General features: G+C 38.9%; 1 protein-coding gene across 6 annotated transcripts in view; it reads right to left on the minus strand.

Annotated features, from left to right (window-relative positions):
• Positions 1-18,693, minus strand: part of C10H9orf85 (chromosome 10 C9orf85 homolog) — a 78,094-nt gene extending 59,401 nt beyond the window's left edge. For all 6 annotated transcript variants that reach the window (XR_005210793.1, XR_005210794.1, XR_005210795.1 and 3 more), the window contains exon 1: positions 18,409-18,693. Coding sequence is in view for 3 of the 6 variants with exons in the window: in XM_037798503.1 (XP_037654431.1) it covers positions 18,409-18,510 (102 nt within the window). In the remaining 3 variants the exon portion in view is untranslated. The remainder of the gene's footprint in view (positions 1-18,408) is intronic.
• Between the last annotated feature and the right edge of the window lie 179 nt (positions 18,694-18,872).

Here is an 18,872-nt window from a genome sequence, read left to right on the forward strand (position 1 = left end):
TGCCTTGTGGAAGAAATGTAGATGCCCTTATATAGATAGTGGTGAAGGTGGTGAACACATAAATGTATGACCATGCAGAGAACCATCGATTATTTACTTGGGATGGAATGTATGGTGAGTGAACAAAACCATATTAAAAAAAAAAAAAATGGGTTGATGACAAAACCTCGAGGGCAATATACTGGGTGAAATAAGCCAGACACATAAGGACAATTATTGCAGGGTCTCACTGATAGGAACTAATTATAATATGTAAACTCATAGACATGAAATATAAGGTACCAAGATATAGGACAAGGCTTAAGAATGGGGAGTGGTTGCTTAGTATGAGCAGAATGTTCAATTAGGATGAACTTAAATGTTTGGAAATGAACAGACATGTCAGTAGCAAGATGTGAGAATAACTAACAGTGCCGAATGGTGTGTGAATGAGGAGGAAAGAGGAAGCTCAGAGTCATATGTCACCAGAAGGAAAGTTGGAGGTCAAAAGATGGGAATGTATAAAACTGAATCCTATGGTGGGCAATGTCCATGATCAACTGTACAAATACTAGAAATCGCTTCCATGAACCAGAACAAATGTATGACAATACAATTAGAAGTTAATAATAGAGGGGCATATAGGGAAGAAATATATACCTATTGCAAACTATATACTACAGTTAGTAGTATTTCAACATTTTTTCATAAACAATTAACAAATGTACTATACCAATACTACAACAATTGAGGGGGGTTGGTTAGGGATAGGGGAAGATTAGAGTTTCCTTCTTTTTTTCTTTTTTCATCTTTCACTTTATTTCTTGTCTGGAGTAATGAAAAGTTTCTAAAAATTGAACAAAAATTAAGTGCAGTGATGGATGCACAGCTGTATGAGGGTACCCAGGGGCAAGTGATTGTACACTTTGGATCTTTGGATAATTGTATGGTATCTGAACAATTTCAATAAAAATGAAAAAAAAAAACACACAAAAAAAAAACAAGACTGCAAAACTGTCACAATTCAGAGCAGAAGAAAGAGACATGTGACTAAGCAACAGGGTGTCCTGGATTCAATCCTGGAACAGAAAAAACACATTAATAAAAAAACTAGTAAAATCCAAACAAAATAGTCCGTATTCTAGTTAAGTTCTTAGTTTTCATTAATGTTTCATAGTAATATAAGATGTTAAAATTAGAGGAAGCTGGGTGAAGGGTATATAGGAATTTTCTGTACTTTATTTTTGTAACTTTTCTATAAACCTAATGTGACTTCAAAATAAAAAGTTTAAATAATAAGGACTGTAAAAAAAAAAAAAAACATTATGGATTGGGGTGATGAATGCACAGCTATATGATGGTACTGTGAACAGTTGATTGTATACCATGGATGACTGTATGATATGTGAATATATCTCAATAAAACCGAATTAAAAAAAAAATGTCGGTAGTGAAAAAAAACAGCAATTATTGTCTAGGGTGAAGTGAGCTGGCAATCGGGGTTGTTCTGAGGACAAGCAGGATCCTCCATACACCTGCCTGTGACCTCAGAATAACACTTCTGCAGGTGTGGAAGGAGTTCTACAGCTTAAAATAACAAATGCTGCAGCCTGTAACTCTTAGCCCAAGGGTTTCTTTGTCTAACTGTGCCACTCCCAACTACAGTGTTTCTCTAAAAGGAAAATGACCCATTTGGGGGACAGTTAATACAAAACATGACTTGATCTCTCTCAGGTGAACTGTGACAATACTGTTTCTAACTGCAGTATTTGACTTTAAGCAGAAACTAGTGTTTGCAACAATTGTAAAATTTCATAATTATTCCAACAATGAGTACAGCACTATGACCTAACACAACAGATAAAATCAAGACAAATTAATTTCAGTTGTTATTCATTATACATAAAATGAAATGTTTAAAAAACAGAATTTTAGCAGAAGAAAACAATGATTTTGTATCAGGCCTCAAGCTTAAGAAACTTGCAGAATCAATTTACTGGCTTCAAGTAGAAGCAAGTTAGGGAAATAAGTATATGGACTATCCGCAACCATGGGTAAAATTCTTGCTGTGTGAAAAGACGAGAAAATAAAAGATAAATAATAGAAGAGAATTCAATACTTCAAAATATTGAAAATACCCCAAAGGGAAAATGAAGAGTTTCACAAGCACTATGACTTAGAGTAGGCATAATTCTTATATACATTGTAATGCCCAGTGCACCATAGATTAAGTCACCTTCGCAACTGAAAAAGTATGTAGAATTTAATAACACATTAATGGAGTAGGGGGATATTGAACATAAATTCATTTAGTAGACAGCATTGGTGAAACACATCAAGGAACATTTCCCAATTTGGAAAAAGATCAAAGGAGATAGACCCAGGTGACCTCTAGAACATCAGAAATGATTATCTTGAAACTACAGTGGATTCTATATCTGTTCAACTGCTTTACAACGTGACTATCTACTTGTTCAACCCCTAATTGCTGACATCATTGATTGAGAAATAACATCTAATCCCATGACAGACACTTCATCACTCACACTGAAATTACTTACACTAGGGATTACATGAACCAATCTGCATCTATTCCCTAAAATTCAACATCCCTATGCCAGGGAAGACAAGTCAAAGATTCCACATCAGCTGATTCCAAGCTACCTGGACAAAACAAGCCTCACGAACAGTACGGGACCCTTTTACATAGCAAGGTTTTATTCATTCATAAGTCAGGCATCATGGTCATCTAAATTAAGACAATGTCTCTATCCTGGTGTGAAACAAGGAAATCAGGAAAAATCCAGTTTTCAAGATCATTAATCTTACACAGAAATCCCCTTTGTAATGATCTAGACGGGCATACCTCGCTTTGTTCTGCACTTAATTGCACTTTGCAGATATTGCATTTTTTATAAATTGAAGATTTATGGCAACCCTGCGATGAGCGTATCTATTGTCACCATTTTTTCCAACAGCATGTGCTTACCTTGTGTCTCTGGGTCGCATTTTGGTAACTGTCACAATTATTTCTAACTTTTTCATTATTATTATATCTGCTATGGTTATGTGATTAGTGATCTTTGATGTTACTACTGTAATTGTTTTGGGGCGCCATGAACTGCACCCATTAAGACTGTGAACTTGATGGATAAATGTTGTGTGTGTTCACTGCTCCACTCACCAATCATTCCCCATCTCTCTCCCTCTCCTCAGGCCTTCCCATTCCTCGAGACACAATATTGAAATTAGGCCAATTAATAACCCTACTATGACCTCTAAGTATGCAAGTGAAAGGTAGAGTTGCACATCTCTCACTTTAAATGAAAACCCAGAAATGATTAAGCTTAGTGAGGAAGTTGTATTGAAAGCTGAGACAGGCTGAAAGCCAGGCTTCTTGCACCAGTTAGCCAAGTTGTGAATGCAACAGAAAAGTTCTTGAAGGAAATTAAAAGTGCTACTCCTATAAGCACAAAATGATAAGAAAGTAAAAACAGCCTTAATGCTGATATGGAGAAAATTTTAGTGGTCTGGATATAAGATCAAACCAACAACATTCCCTTAAGCCAAAGCCTAATCCAGAGCAAGGCCCTACCTAACTCTCTTCAATTCCATAAAGGCTGAGAGAGATGAGCAAGCTGGATAAGAAAAGTTTAAAGTTAGCAGAGATTGGTTCCTGAAGTTGAAGGTAAGACACCATCTCCATAACAAAAAAGTGCAAGGTGAAGCAGCAGATACCAATGTAGCAGCTGCAACAAGTTTTCCAGATGATCTAGCTAAGATAATTGGTGAAGGAGCAACACTAAACAATAGATTTTCAACTCAGACGAATCAGCCTTCTATTAGAAGAAGATGCCATATAGGACTTTCATCTAGAGAAGAGAAGTCAATGCCTGGCTTCAAAGCTTCAAAGGACAGGCTGACTCGTTAGGGGCTAATGCAGCTGGTGACTTTAAGTTGAAACCAATGTTCATTTACCATTCTGAAAATTCTAAAGGCCCTTAAGAATTATGCTAAATCTACTCTGCCTATGCTCTGTAAGTGAACAACAAAGGCTGGGTGACTGCACATCTGTTTACAACATGGTTTATGGAATATTTTAAGCCTACTGTTGAAACTACTGCTCAGAAAAAGATCCCTTTCAACATATTACTGCTCATTGACAATGCACCTGGTCACCCAAGAGCTCTGATGGAGATGTACAATGAGATTCACGTTGTTTTCATGCCTGCTAACACAACATCCATTCTACAGCTCATGGATCAAGAAGTGATTTTGACTTTCAAGTTTTATTATTGAAGAAATACATTTTGTAAGGCTGTAGCTGCCATAGACAGTGATCCTCTGATGGATATGGGCAAAGTAAATTGAAAACATTCTAGAAAGGATTCCTCATTCTAGATGCCATGAAGAACACCTGTGCTTTATGGGACGAGGTCAAAATATCAACATTAAAAGGAGTTTGGGAGACCTTTATTCCAACCCTTATGGATGACTCTGACTTGTTCGAGACTTCAGTGGAGGAAGTAACTGCAAATGTGGCGGAAACAGCAAGAGAACTAGAATTAGTCAAGTGGAGCCTGAAGATGTGACTGAATTGCTGCCATCTCATTATAAAACTTGAACAGATGACAAGTTGCTTCTTATGGATAAGCAAAGAAAGTGGTCTCTTGAGATGGAATCTACTCCAGGTGAAGATGCTGCAAACATTGTTGAAATGACAACAAAAGATTCAGAAATTACATAAACTTAGTTGATAAAGCAGCAGCAGGGTTTGAGAGGATTGACTCCAATTTTGGAAGAAGTCCTACTGTGGATAAAAAGCTATCATACAGCATCACATACTACAGAGAAATCTTTCATGAAAGCAAGAGACAATCGTGGCAAACTTCACTGTTGTCTTACTTTAAGAAACTGCCACAGCCACCCTATCCTTCAGCAACCACCACCCTAATCAGTCAGCAGCCATCAACATCAAGGCAAGACCCTCCACCAGCAAAAAGATGACTCACTGATGGCTCAGATGACAGTTAACATTCTTTTTCAATACAGTATTTTTAAATTGAGGCATATACATTGGTTTTTAGACATAATGCTATGCACACTTAATAAACTACAGTAATAGTGTAAATGTAACTTTTTTATGCACTGGGAAACCAAAAAATTAGGGTAACTTGCTTTACTGCAATGTTCACTTTATTGCAGTGGTCTGGAACCAAACCCACAATATCTCCAAGTTACGCCTGTACTCCTCTTACAGAAAGACAAATAAATTCAAGTGTCATGACTGGAGCTTGCACATAAAGGTTTACAAAAGAGTGAAAGATTAAAAGACAATTAGAAATATTTTGACTTGTGGTTAGTTAAAATATTCATTATCTGTTAGAATATTAATCGGTTGTTTGTTTTCTTTCTGGAGAAGTTAATAAAATCATTGTCTTTTAAAAAATAAAACCTACAGGACTTGAGCTATTTTTTTGTGGAACATACTTATTTTAGGAAACAGGTCCTTGCTTTGGTGTGGAGAAGGAAAATGAAAATCTTGGCCAAACTATAAATTATAGCTTTATTAATATAGCTAATATTTGTTGTGTTCCCGCAACTTCCCAAAACAAAAGTTAAAAGGCAATCATACAAAAACAGAACTTCATGACAGCTGAATGGTTATTCAGTCCTTTTTGCTGTAATCCCTATTTTTAATAGAATTAAATTTACATCAATGTCATCCACAATGTCCTTAGGACATTTGAAAAAGGCAGTGTTTAGACACAGTGGCAATAAAGCTCATCGCTGTTCTGAACCTAATCCAGTATCACCCTGATTCTACTGAACACAAAAATACAATTAAACACACACACACACACACAAAGGAGGACTTTTGACTTATTATCCTTTGAGGTCTCCTAGCACAGACCCTACCATGTAATCAATGGAAAGCCACATTAGTTGTATAACTTTGGGCATGTCATTCACCTCTAAACCCTAATTTCCCAATATGTAAAATGGGATAATTATAGCATCTATCTTTTTTTTTATCTTCATTTTATTGAGATATATTCACATACCATGCAGTCATACAAAACAAATCGTACTTTCGACTGTTCACAGTACCATTACATAGTTGTACATTCATCACCTAAATCAATCCCTGACACCTTCATTAGCACACACACAAAAATAACAAGAATAATAATTAGAGTGAAAAAGAGCAGTTGAAGTAAAAAAGAACACTGGGTACATTTCTCTGTTTGTTTCCTTCCCCTATTTTTCTACTCATCCATCCATAAACTAGACAAAGTGGAGTGTGGTCCTTATGGCTTTCCCAATCCCATTGTCACCCCTCATAAGCTACATTTTTATACAACTGTCTTCGAGATTCATGGGTTCTGGGTTGTAGTTTGATAGTTTCAGGTATCCACCACCACCTACCCCAATTCTTTAGAACCTAAAAAGGGTTGTCTAAAGTGTGCATAACAGTGCCCACCAGAGTGACCTCTCGGCTCCTTTTGGAATCTCTCTGCCACTGAAGCTTATTTCATTTCCTTTCACATCCCTCTTTTGGTCAAGAAGATGTTCTCCGTCCCACGATGCCGGGTCTACATTCCTCCCCGGGAGTCATATTCCACGTTGCCAGGGAGATTCACTCCCCTGGGTGTCTGATCCCACGTAGGGGGGAGGGCAGTGATTTCACCTTTCAAGTTGGCTTAGCTAGAGAGAGAGGGCCACATCTGAGCAACAAAGAGGCATGCGGGAGGAGGCTCTTAGGCACAACCATAGGGAGGCCTAGCCTCTCCTTTGCAGCAACCGTCTTCCCAAGGGTAAAACCTATGGTAGAGGGCTCAACCCACCAAACCACCAGTCCCCTATGTATGTGGTCATGTTAGCAACCATGGAGGTGGGGTAGGCGAATACCCCTGCATTCTCCACAGGCTCCTCAAGGGGGCACTACATCAATTTTTTTTCCTTGTTTTCCTTTTTTTTCTTTTATCTTCATTTTATTGAGATATATTCACATACCACGCAGTCATACAAAACAAATTGTACTTTCGATTGTTTACAGTACCATTACATAGTTGTATATTCATCACCTAAATCAATCCCTGACACCTTCATTAGCACACACACACAAATAACAAGAATAATAATTAGAGTGAAAAAGAGCAATTGAAGTAAAAAAGAACACTGGGTACCTTTGTCTGTTTGTTTCCTTCCCCTATTTTTCTACTCATCCATCCATAAACTAGACAAAGTGGAGTGTGGTCCTTATGGCTTTCCCAATCCCATTGTCACCCCTCATAAGCTACATTTTTATACAACTGTCTTCGAGATTCATGGGTTCTGGGTTGTAGTTTGATAGTTTCAGGTATCCACCACCAGCTACCCCAATTCTTTAGAACTGAAAAAGGGTTCTCTAAAGTGGGCGTAAGAGTACCCACCAGAGTGACCTCTCGGCTCCTTTTGGAATCTCTCTGCCACTGAAGCTTATTTCATTTCCTTTCACATCCCCCTTTTGCTCAAGAACATGTTCTCCGTCCCACAATGCCGGGTCTACATTCCTCCCTGGGAGTCATATTCCACGTTGCCAGGGAGATTCACTCCCCTGGGTGTCTGATCCCACGTAGGGGGGAGGGCAGTGATTTCACCTTTCAAGTTGGCTTAGCCAGAGAGAGAGGGCCACATCTGAGCAACAAAGAGGCATTCGGGAGGAGACTCTTAGGCACAACCACAGGGAGGCCTAGCCTCTCCTTTGCAGCAACTGTCTTCCCAAGGGTAAAACCTATGGTAGAGGGCTCAACCCATCAAACCACCAGTCCCCTATGTCTGTGCTCATGTTAGCAACCATGGAGGTGGGGTAGGCGAATACCCCTGCATTCTCCACAGGCTCCTCAAGGGGGCACTACATCAATTTTTTTTCCTTGTTTTCCTTTTTTTTTTTTTTAACTTTCCCTTCTTTTTTAAATCAACTGTATGAAAAAAAAGTTAAAAAGAAAACAAACATACAATAAAAGAACATTTCAAAGAGACAATAACAAGGGAGTAAGACAAAGACAACTAACCTAAGATAACTGCTTAACTTCCAACATGTTCCTACTTTACCCCAAGAAAGTTATATAATATAGCAACATTTCTGTGAACTTCTTCCTACTATACCCATCAGAAATTAACAGACCATAGTCATTCCTGGGCATCCCCAGAACGTTAAATAGCTTATCTGTTCTTCTTGGATTATTGTTCCCCCTTCCTTCATTGCTCTCTACTGCTAGTTCCCCTACATTCTACATTATAAACCATTTGTTTTACATTTTTCAAAGTTCACATTATTGGTAGCATATAATATTTCTCTTTTTGTGCCTGGCTTATTTCGCTCAGCATTATGTCTTCAAGGTTCATCCATGTTGTCATATGTTTCACGAGATCGTTCCTTCTTACTGCCGCGTAGTATTCCATCGTGTGTATATACCACATTTTATTTATCCACTCATCTGTTGAAGGACATTTGGGTTGTTTCCATCTCTTGGCAATTGTGAATAATGCTGCTATGAACATGGGCGTGCAGATATCTGTTCGTGTCACTGCTTTCCGACTTTCCGGGTATATACCGAGAAGTGCAATCGCTGGATCGAATGGTAACTCTATATCTAGTTTTCTAAGGAACTGCCAGACTGACTTCCAGAGTGGCTGAACCATTATACAGTCCCACCAACAATGAATAAGAGTTCCAATTTCTCCACATCCCCTCCAGCATTTGTAGTTTCCTGTTTGTTTAATGGCAGCCATTCTAATCGGTGTTAGATGGTATCTCATTGTGGTCTTAATTTGCATCTCTATAATAGCTAGTGAAGCTGAACATTTTTTGATGTGTTTCTTGGCCATTTGTATTTCCTCTTCAGAGAACTGTCTTTTCATATCTTTTGCCCATTTTATAATTGGGCTGTCTGTACTATTGTCATTGAGTTGTAGGATTTCTTTATATATGCAAGATATCAGTCTTTTGTCAGATACATGGTTTCCAAAAATTTTTTTCCATTGAGTTGGCTGCCTCTTTACCTTTTTGAGAAATTCCTTTGAGGTGCAGAAACTTCTAAGCTTGAGGAGTTCCCATTTATCTATTTTCTCTTTTGTTGCTTGTGCTTTGGGTGTAAAGTCTAGGAAGTGGCCGCCTAATACAAGGTCTTGAAGATGTTTTCCTACATAATCTTCTAGGAGTTTTATGGTACTTTCTTTTATATTGAGATCTTTGGTCCATTTTGAGTTAATTTTTGTGTAGGGGGTGAGGTAGGGGTCCTCTTTCATTCTTTTGGATATGGATATCCAGCTCTCCCAGCCCCATTTGTTGAAAAGACCATTATGACTCAGTTCAGTGACTTTGGGGGCCTTATCAAAGATCAGTTGGCCATAGATCTGAGGGTCTATCTCTGAATTCTCAATTCGATTCCATTGATCTATATATCTATCTTTGTGCCAGTACTATGCTGTTTTGGCAACTGTGGCTTTATAATAAGCTTCAAAGTCAGGGAGTGTAAGTCCTCCCACTTCGTTTTTCTTTTTTAGAGTGTCTTTAGCAATTCGAGGCATCTTCCCTTTCCAAATAAATTTGATAACTAGCTTTTCCAAGTCTGCAAAGTAGGTTGTTGGGATTTTGATTGGGATTGCATTGAATCTGTAGATGAGTTTGGGTAGAACTGACATCTTAATGACATTTAGCCTTCCTATCCATGAACATGGAATATTTTTCCATCTTTTAAGGTCCCCTTCTATTTCTTTTAGTAGAGTTATGTAGTTTTCTTTGTATAGGTCTTTTACATCTTTGGTTAAGTTTATTCCTAGGTACTTGATTTTTTTAGTTGCTATTGAAAATGGTATCTTTTTCTTGAGTGTCTCTTCAGTTTGTTCATTTCTAGCATATAGAAACATTACTGACTTATGTGCATTAATCTTGTATCCCGCTACTTTGCTAAATTTGTTTATTAGCTCTAGTAGCTGTATCGTCGATTTCTCAGGGTTTTCTAGATATAAGATCATATCATCTGCAAACAATGACAGTTTTACTTCTTCTTTTCCAATTTGGATGCCTTTTATTTCTTTGTCTTGCCGGATTGCCCTGGCTAGCACTTCCAGCACAGTGTTGAATTACAGTGGTGACAGCGGGCATCCTTGTCTTGTTCCTGATCATAAGAGGGAAGGCTTTCAGTCTCTCACCATTGAGTACTATGCTGGCTGTGGGTTTTTCATATATGCTCTTTATCATGTTGAGGAAGTTTCCTTCAATTCCTACCTTTTGAAGTGTTTTTATCAAAAAGGGATGTTAGATCTTGTCAAATGCTTTTTCAGCATCTATTGAGATGATCAATTGATTTTTCCCTTTTGACTTGTTAATGTGTTGTAATACATTGATTGATTTTCTTATATTGAACTATCCTTGCATGCCTGGAATGAACCCCACTTGGTCATGGTGTATGATTTTTTTAATGTGTCTTTGGATTTGATTTGCAAGTATTTTGTTGAGGATTTTTGCATCTATATTCATTCGGGAGATTGGCCGGTAGTTTTCCTTTCTTGTAGAATCTTTGCCTGGTTTTGGTATTAGATTGATGTTAGCTTCATAAAATGAGTTAGGTAGTGTTCCATTTCTTCAATGTTTTGAAAGAGTTTGAGTAAGATTGGTGTCAGTTCTTTCTGGAAAGTTTGGTAGAATTCCCCTGTGAAGCCATCTGGCCCTGGGCATTTATTTGTGGGAAGATTTTTGATGACTGATTGGATCTCTTTGCTTGTGATGGGTTGGTTGAGGTCTTCTATTTCTTCTCTGGTCAGTCTAGGTTGTTCATATGTTTCCAGGAAATTGTCCATTTCTTCTACATTATCCAGTTTGTTGCCATACAGTTGTTCATAATATCCTCTTATAATTTTTTTAATTTCTTCAGGATCTGCAATTATGTCACCTTTTTCATTCATTATTTTGTTTATATGGGTCTTCTCTCTTTTTGATTTTGTCAGTCTAGCTAGCGGCTTGTCAATCTTGTTGATCTTCTCAAAGAACCAACTTTTGGTGATATTTATCCTCTCTATTGTTTTTTTGTTCTCTATGTCATTTATTTCTGCTTTAATCCTTGTTATTTCTTTTCTTGTACTTGGTTTAGGATTGGTTTGCTGTTCATTTTCTAGCTTCTTCAGTTGATCCATTAGTTCTTTGATTTTGGCTCTTTCTTCCTTTTTAAAATATGCGTTTAGTGGTATAAATTTCCCCCTTAGCACTGCTTTTGCTGAATCCCATAGGTTTTGGTATGTTGTGTTCTCATTTTCATTCGTCTCTATATATTTAGCAATTTCTCTTGCTTTCTTCTTTAACCCACTGATTGTTTAGGAGTATGTTGTTTAACCTCCAGGTATTTGTGAATTTTCTAAGTCTCTGATGGTTATTGACTTCTAATTGTATTCCATTGTGGTCAGAGAATGTGCTTTGAATAATTTCAATCTTTTTAAATTTATTGAGGCTTGTTTTATGTCCCAGCATATGATCTATTCTGGAGAAAGTTCCGCGAGCACTAGAAAAGTACGTGTATCCTGGTGATTTGGGATGTAATGTCCTGTATATGTCTGTTAAATCTAATTCATTTATCAGATTGTTTAGGTTTTCAATTTCCTTATTGGTCTTCTGTCTGGTTGACCTATCTATAGGAGAGAGTGATGTGTTGAAGTCTCCCACAATTATTGTGGAAACATCAATTGCTTCCTTTAGTTTTGCCAGTGTTTCTCTCATGTATTTTGTGGCACCTTGATTGGGTGCATAGACATTTACGATTGCTATTTCTTCTTGCTGAATTGCCCCTTTTATTAGTATGTAGTGGCCTTCTTTGTCTCTCAAAACATCCCTGCATTTGAAGTCTATTTTATCTGAGATTAATATTGCTACACCTGCTTTCTTTTGGCTGTAGCTTGCATGAAATATTTTTTTCCATCCTTTCACTTTCAGTTTCTTTGTGTCCCTGTGTCTAAGATGAGTCTCTTGTATGCAACATACTGATGGTTCCTTTTTTTTGATCCATTCTGCGAATCTATATCTTTTAATTGGGGAGTTTAATCCATTTACATTCAACGTTATAACCGTGAAGGCATTTCGTGAATCAGCCATCTTATCCTTTGGTTTACGTTTGTCACATTTTTCCCCTCTCTCTATTAATATCCTTTATTGTACCCATACCGAATCTCTTTAGTACTGAACCTTTGTCCAAGTCTCTCTGTCCTTTCTTTGTTTCTCTGTCTGTAGGGCTCCCTTTAGTATCTCCAGTAGGGCAGGTCTCTTGTTAGCAAATTCTCTCAGCCTTTGTCTGTCTGTGAAAAATTTAAGCTCTCCCTCAAATTTGAAGGAGAGCTTTGCTGGATAAAGTATTCTTGGCTGGAAATTTTTCTCACTCAGAATTTTAAATATATCGTGCCACTGACTTCTTGCCTCCATGGTGGCTGCTGAGTAGTCACTACTTAGTCTTATGGTGTTTCCTTTGTATGTGGTGAATTGCTTTTCTCTTGCTGCTTTCAGAACTTGCTCCTTCTCTTCTGTGTTTGACAGTGTGATCAGTAAATGTCTCGGAGTAGGTTTATTTGGATTTATTCTATCTGGAGTTCGCTAAGCATTTATGATTTGTGTATTTATGTTGTTTAGAAGATTTGGGAAGTTTTCCCCAACAATTTCTTTGAATACTCTTCCTAGACCTTTACCCTTTTCTTCCCCTTCTGGGACACCAATGAGTCTTATATTCGGACGTTTCATATTATCTATCATATCCCTGAGGTCCATTTCGAGTTTTTCAATTTTTTTCCCCATTCTTTCTTTTATGCTTTCATTTTCCATTCTGTCATCTTCCAGGTCACTGATTCGTTGTTCAACTTCCTCTAGTCTTGTACTATGAGTGTCCAGAATCTTTTTAATTTGGTCAACAGTTTCTTTAATTTCCATAAGATCATCCATTTTTTTATTTAGTCTTGCAATGTCTTCTTTATGCTCTTCTAGGGTCTTCTTGATTTCCTTTGTATCCCGTACTATGGTCTCATTGTTCATCTTTAGTTCTTTGAGTAGCTGCTCTAGGTGCTGTGTCTCTTCTGGTCTTTTGATTTGGGTGCTTGGGCTTGGGTTATCCATATCACCTGGTTTTTTCATATGCTTTATAATTTTCTGTTGTTTTTGGCCTCATGGCATTTGCTGAACTTGATAGGGTTCTTTTAGGATTTGTAGACCAATTGAAGTCCTTATCTCTAATTTATCAGATCTACAGCTTCGTGGAGTACACTTTCTCTAACTAACCAGCAGGTGGCGTCCACGAGCCACCTGTTCTCCACAAGCCAGTTCTCCCCTGCTTAGCCTTTTTGGTGAGTGGGGGAGTGAGTCTTGTGGGGTCCAATCGGTGTACCAAGCTTGCGTGTGTAGTTGGTGTTGCCTGCCCTGTATATGGGGCGTGTTTCTGGGCAGTCAGGAAGGGGGGGTGGCCCTAACAATCAAATCTCCCTGGTGATCCTAGAGTTTTAAAGCTGCTGCAATAGTCTAATCCTTTAGTTCACTCCTGCCACAGTTTGTCTCTGCCACTGACCCGCAAGTCCTTGGTATTGGCGTATGGCTCCTGAGACTTGCAAGTGGGCCCCTCTTCCAGGCTGTGCACCCCGGGTCCTCTGTTGAGGGATGACTGTGCTATGTCACAGGTGAGTGCCATCCCCCCAGGGCAGTTCTGGGCTGCTGGGCTGTGTAGGGAGGCTCCCAGTCTGCTGAAATGATGGCTGATTGGGGCTTTGTTAATTCACAGTGCTCCACCTTCCCAACTCTGGGACAATCAGCTGACGTTGCAGGGAAGGCTAATGTCCACGCCCAGTTTTGTGGTGTGTGCCTGTTATTTGAAGCACTTCCGTCACACTGGGTTGTCTGGGGCAGCTCTGGGCTATGGGGGTGGCGATGGGCAGGAGTGTTTCCTGTCCACCAGGATGGTGGCTGTGAGCGGACACCCCCCTTTTCTTGGGAAGTTGTGGTGTTTAGTGAATTTTCTCAGCCACTGGATTATTGCCTTTTGTCTCAGAGCTCTCTTAGTTCTGCTCTTGACTTGACCTGCCCAAATTGCAAGTCTTTGAAGCTTTCTGTATTGGGCTTCTTAGAGTAATTGTTTTAGAAAAAGAAAAAAGGATTAAAAAAAAAAAAGGGCCCTCCTCAGAGATCTAATGGGTTATTGAAATGCTAAGAGACAAAGCAACCAGGGCCATTAAGGAAAGGTCCACAGGGCAGAGAGATCAGCTTTTCTTCGGGATTTGCATATGCGCCTCAGGGCCTGAGCTCTGCCCTTCCCCTTTCTATGTTCACCAGAACTCCAAAAATCCTCCGCTTTTATTTTGGAGTTTTTCGTGTTGTTTTTTTTCTATGCCTGTCTCCTCTCTGCTGGGCTGGCTGCTCTCAGATTCTCTGGTGTCTAGTCTCAGTCTACCTATGGGTGGAGTTTGGATCAGTAGAATGAGTTTCCGATAAGGGCTGTCACTGCAGTTCTCCCTTCTCCTTCCCGGAGCTGACAGCCCCTCCTCCCACGGGACTGAGCCTGGTAGGGAGGGGCGCGGGTCCCCTGGCCGCAAAAACTTACAGATTTCGCTGATCTCAGCAGTTCCACGTTTTCATGAGTGTTGTATGAAGTATGCCCAAAGTCAGATTGCTCTGTGGTGTCCAGTCCACGCAGTTCCTGGCTTTCTACCTACTTTCCTGGAGGAGGAACTAAAACATATAGTTCACCAGTCCGCCATCTTGCCCCGCCTCCTATAGCATCTATCTTAAGGTTATTTTGAAAATCAAATTAGTATATATGAAGTATGCCTAGTGCCTAGCATACTTAAGTGTACAAATATTAGCTATATTAATAAACCTATAATTTATAGTTTAGCCAAGATTTTCATTTTCCTTCTCCACACGAAAGCAAGGACCTGTTTCCTAAAATGAGTATGTTCCACAAAAAAAATAGCTCAAGTCCTGTAGGTTTTATGTAAACCAAAAGGTTCCATAGGTAAGCAAGATTTGGTTAAATAATCTTTTTTTAACTGCAAAATATCTCAGGTAATTTGATCATGAAATTTATTCCTGCCCTCATCAAAAAGATCATGTAACCCAGGGATTCTAAGAAATACACTTTGGGAAATACTAGTAAAGACAATGCTGACTATCCTTATCAAATAACATCCTCAAGAAGATAATACATGTTATTCCTTCTTTTTTATGGAGTAAAATGTTATTCATCCTTTAGATCTCAGCAAATCCTTCCTTAATTCTCCAGACTTAATCAAGACTGCCTTTTATATTAACATACTTGAATTTTTTATTGATGCCTGTCATCTCTCCCAGTATACTGTCAACTTCAATCATGAGGCTGTGATTGTGTATATTTTGCTCAACCCCATATCCTCAGTATCTTCCACAATGTTTGGTACCAGATAATAGGGTTGCAATAAATATCTGAATACAAAAATTTCACTGCAGCTCTATTACAGAGAAAAACAGAAACTCAAATGTCTATTAATAGCAAAATAGTTAAATTACTGTACATTTATATTACTGAATATTATATAGCTATTAAAAAGAATGAGCTTATGTTCTGATGCACCCATTTCACTGAATGAGAAGGAAAATTATCTATATTTAATTACATATGCACTGTATTGTACATAGATGTCTAGAGACATATACCAAACTGTTAACAGTGGAAAGTTCTGGAAAACAGGGCTAGGAATGGAAAAGGACTTTCACTTTTTTACTTTATACACTTCTCTACTGTTTTGATTTTCTTTAACAGCATGCATTTTTTTCTAATTTTTTTTCATACTTTGACCAACTACAGGTGAATAATAAATTATCATATACTTTAGTTCATATGTGTATCCTTATTTCTTAAAAAATATTTTGTTAAGATCCCCACAATAATCCTGCGAGGAAAGTAAAGAAGAAGTTAGTATTAATCCCGTTTTGTAGATTAAAAACTATGAGTAAGTTGTCTTACATTGCATAGCAAAATAAACGCCTGAACTGGGGCTAAAATGCAGCCCTCTTCTCTTAGTACAGTGTTCTTTCCATTACACACCACTTTCTCTCCAGTAAGGGAAACAAGACTGCCTTTAGAGAATCAGCATTTTAGTACCAAATGACTAAAAGAGATTTAAACCTATTTAACCAACCCCCCTCCTTCTTCAGCAAGTCATATGATGACACCACTCACCAGCGACCACAGGGGCCTCTCTTAAATACCCCCAAGTGAAGAGGAGACTGCAAAATCCTAGTACACACTCCTTCACTATTAGACAGCTCTCTTATTCGGAGCTGAAATTCCTGTTACTTTGACCCCTTGGTCCAAGTTTGGCCATTCGGAGTGCCACGGAAACATGCTTCTGTTCTCTCCTAAACTATACTCAAGTATACAAAGACAGCTATCATCTCAACTCTACCTAGACAAAACTTTTCAATAAAGCATCTGTCATTATCTAACTTCTAATTTCAGTGAAGTCCTACAAACTGCTTGACAGGGAAGGAAAAAGGGAACTATCACGCAGGGCTCCTCCCAATAATGAGGTACAAGTAGTCAATTGTTCTACTGCCCTTCAACGCGAGTTACAGAGATTCATGCGTTTCTTACTACTCCTTTGCTAGATGTCATCAGATGAACAGCTTTCTGGGGTAAACTACAGCCATGAAGACAGGGTCAGATGTTTCTGACAAAATCCTAGCTTTACTAGTTGCACATAATTCATTCAAGAATACAGCCAATTATTAGTTACCCATTAGACAGATGAGCAATCAACCTAATGATCTTTCCTCAGTAAAACATTTCTTGCAGCTTCTGTCAGAACTTCCCATAACAAAGTGCCTGGTGGTCCTATCCACTGAGAAGCGAGTTTCTTCACATTTTATAGAAGAGAAAGGAATTAAAAGTAAATGGGATAAACAAAATGAAACTTTTAGTGACTGAACCTGAGAGCTGTGAAAACACTTAAGACCAGAATGACATGGTTGTTAGATAACACCAAACGCATAATAAAAGTACATGTTTATTAAAACTGCTTTGTATCGTCTGATGAAAAATAATCAGAATCAAATGATCATGCAAAAACGTAGAGTAAAAAAAAGTAAAAAAAAAATAGAGTAAGAATACGTGAAAGTTTTCCCAAGTGCTGCTCAAGGTTGTCTTTCTGAAATCCTCTGAACTCTAGGGGAAAGGAGAGGTCTGCTGAGCAGTCAATTTAAAATATTCCTCCTTATTCTTCCTTACAGAACTGCCTTTTCTTTCATCAGCATTTACCACAATTTGTAATTATATATCTTTCTACAGGCTTTTATTGTCCATATCAATATAAGCTCCGTGAAGGCAGAGCCAAATGCTGAATACCTATAAGCATAGGGGCTTCCACATGGTAGGTGTTCATTAAAAATTTGTAGAGTAAGTGAAGGAAAACAGGAAGGGGAAGGAAAAGGAGACCACAGATTACCATAAACAGATTACCTTGCTTTCTTAATCAATGCCAGGGAATTAATTATTTATTGAACATCTATAGCGATCCACACCTTTTCCATACATTTTGTTTACTCAGAACAATCCTGCGAGTTTCTCATTTGAGACCAAAATAAGGCTCAGATATTAATTATTAAACAAACTGCTCAAGGCCACACACCTAGTAAATTTGAACTCCAGTTTATGTGAGTACATGGTTTATGCAATAAGATGCTGGCCCCCAGGATGTCTTTGTCTTCCAATATCTCCTCGCTACACAGTCATGGGGAGAGGAGGAAACCCAATAGTTTTATACAACCCAAGATCTCTGGCTATGTAAGCAATGTGAATTTTCTTCCAACTTACAGAAACTGCTAAAGAAGCCCATGACTTATATAAACAGCAAAACAAACATTTTCATAGTAATCAAATAATCTGACTTTCAAAACAGCTGTACAAGAGAAACAGGCTTAAATTGTCTTTCCCATTATCCTGTCGAAGACACTGAGGCTGACAGCTCTTAATCATTCACATTGTCCCTGCACACCTATGGGTTTGGGGTTTTCCAAAAAATAGTGACTGCATAAACTTGGTATGAATTTTGAAATAGGCATTCGTGCCATAATCCTCGTTTTCCTATTGCAACTACGTGATCCTCACGGGAATGTTCAACGACTCAGTTTCCCCACTTACACCTTAGGTTTGATGAGGGTCCCATTCACTCTTTCTGATCTGCCAGATGTTTACGAGGAGACAACATATTCAGATCAAAGAAAGAGCGTGGGAACATCGTTTTAGAAAGGATTGCATCGCAGCCGAGACTAACTCCGGGCTGCGGTCCACACTCGCCCTCGCCAACTCCTCTCATTTCCTCTCTCTTCTCCCCTTCACTGAACCATTCTTCCTGGAGTCAGATTCAGTGCAACAGGAAGGTTCCTACCTTGGTCTGAACACTCTTATCAAACATGTCATTTTTGAAGGTAAAGGTATTCTGGTGTCTCTGAGGCCTGGAACGAGCCACGTTCCCTTTCTGGGAGCTCATCGCAGAAATCAAGACCTCCTCGCGCCAAAACGTGGAAGATGCAAGCGTAAAATCAAATAAAAAAAACTATCCCTACGGAGTTTACGCTTCTATCGGTGAACCGGAAGGAGTTTGTCTGGCTTCTTCGTCCCCGCTCCACGTGACTCCTCGCGGAGGTCAAAAGGCATCATCCGACTCCCTCCGACCCCCTCCGATCCCCTGCTGAGACCAGGATTCCCCCGCCGCCCAGCCTCGACCCCTCCCCCTCCTCGTAGCCTCTCTCCCAAACCAGTCGAACAAGTCCCGCTTTCTTCGAAATGAGAATTGCTCCATTGGTCCGAACATGGCAGTCCATCAAAGCAGAGAGGAGGGGAACCTCTACA

The sequence above is a fragment of the Choloepus didactylus genome, chromosome 10, assembly GCF_015220235.1.
Source record: "Choloepus didactylus isolate mChoDid1 chromosome 10, mChoDid1.pri, whole genome shotgun sequence".
NCBI classification, from domain to species: domain Eukaryota; kingdom Metazoa; phylum Chordata; class Mammalia; order Pilosa; family Megalonychidae; genus Choloepus; species Choloepus didactylus.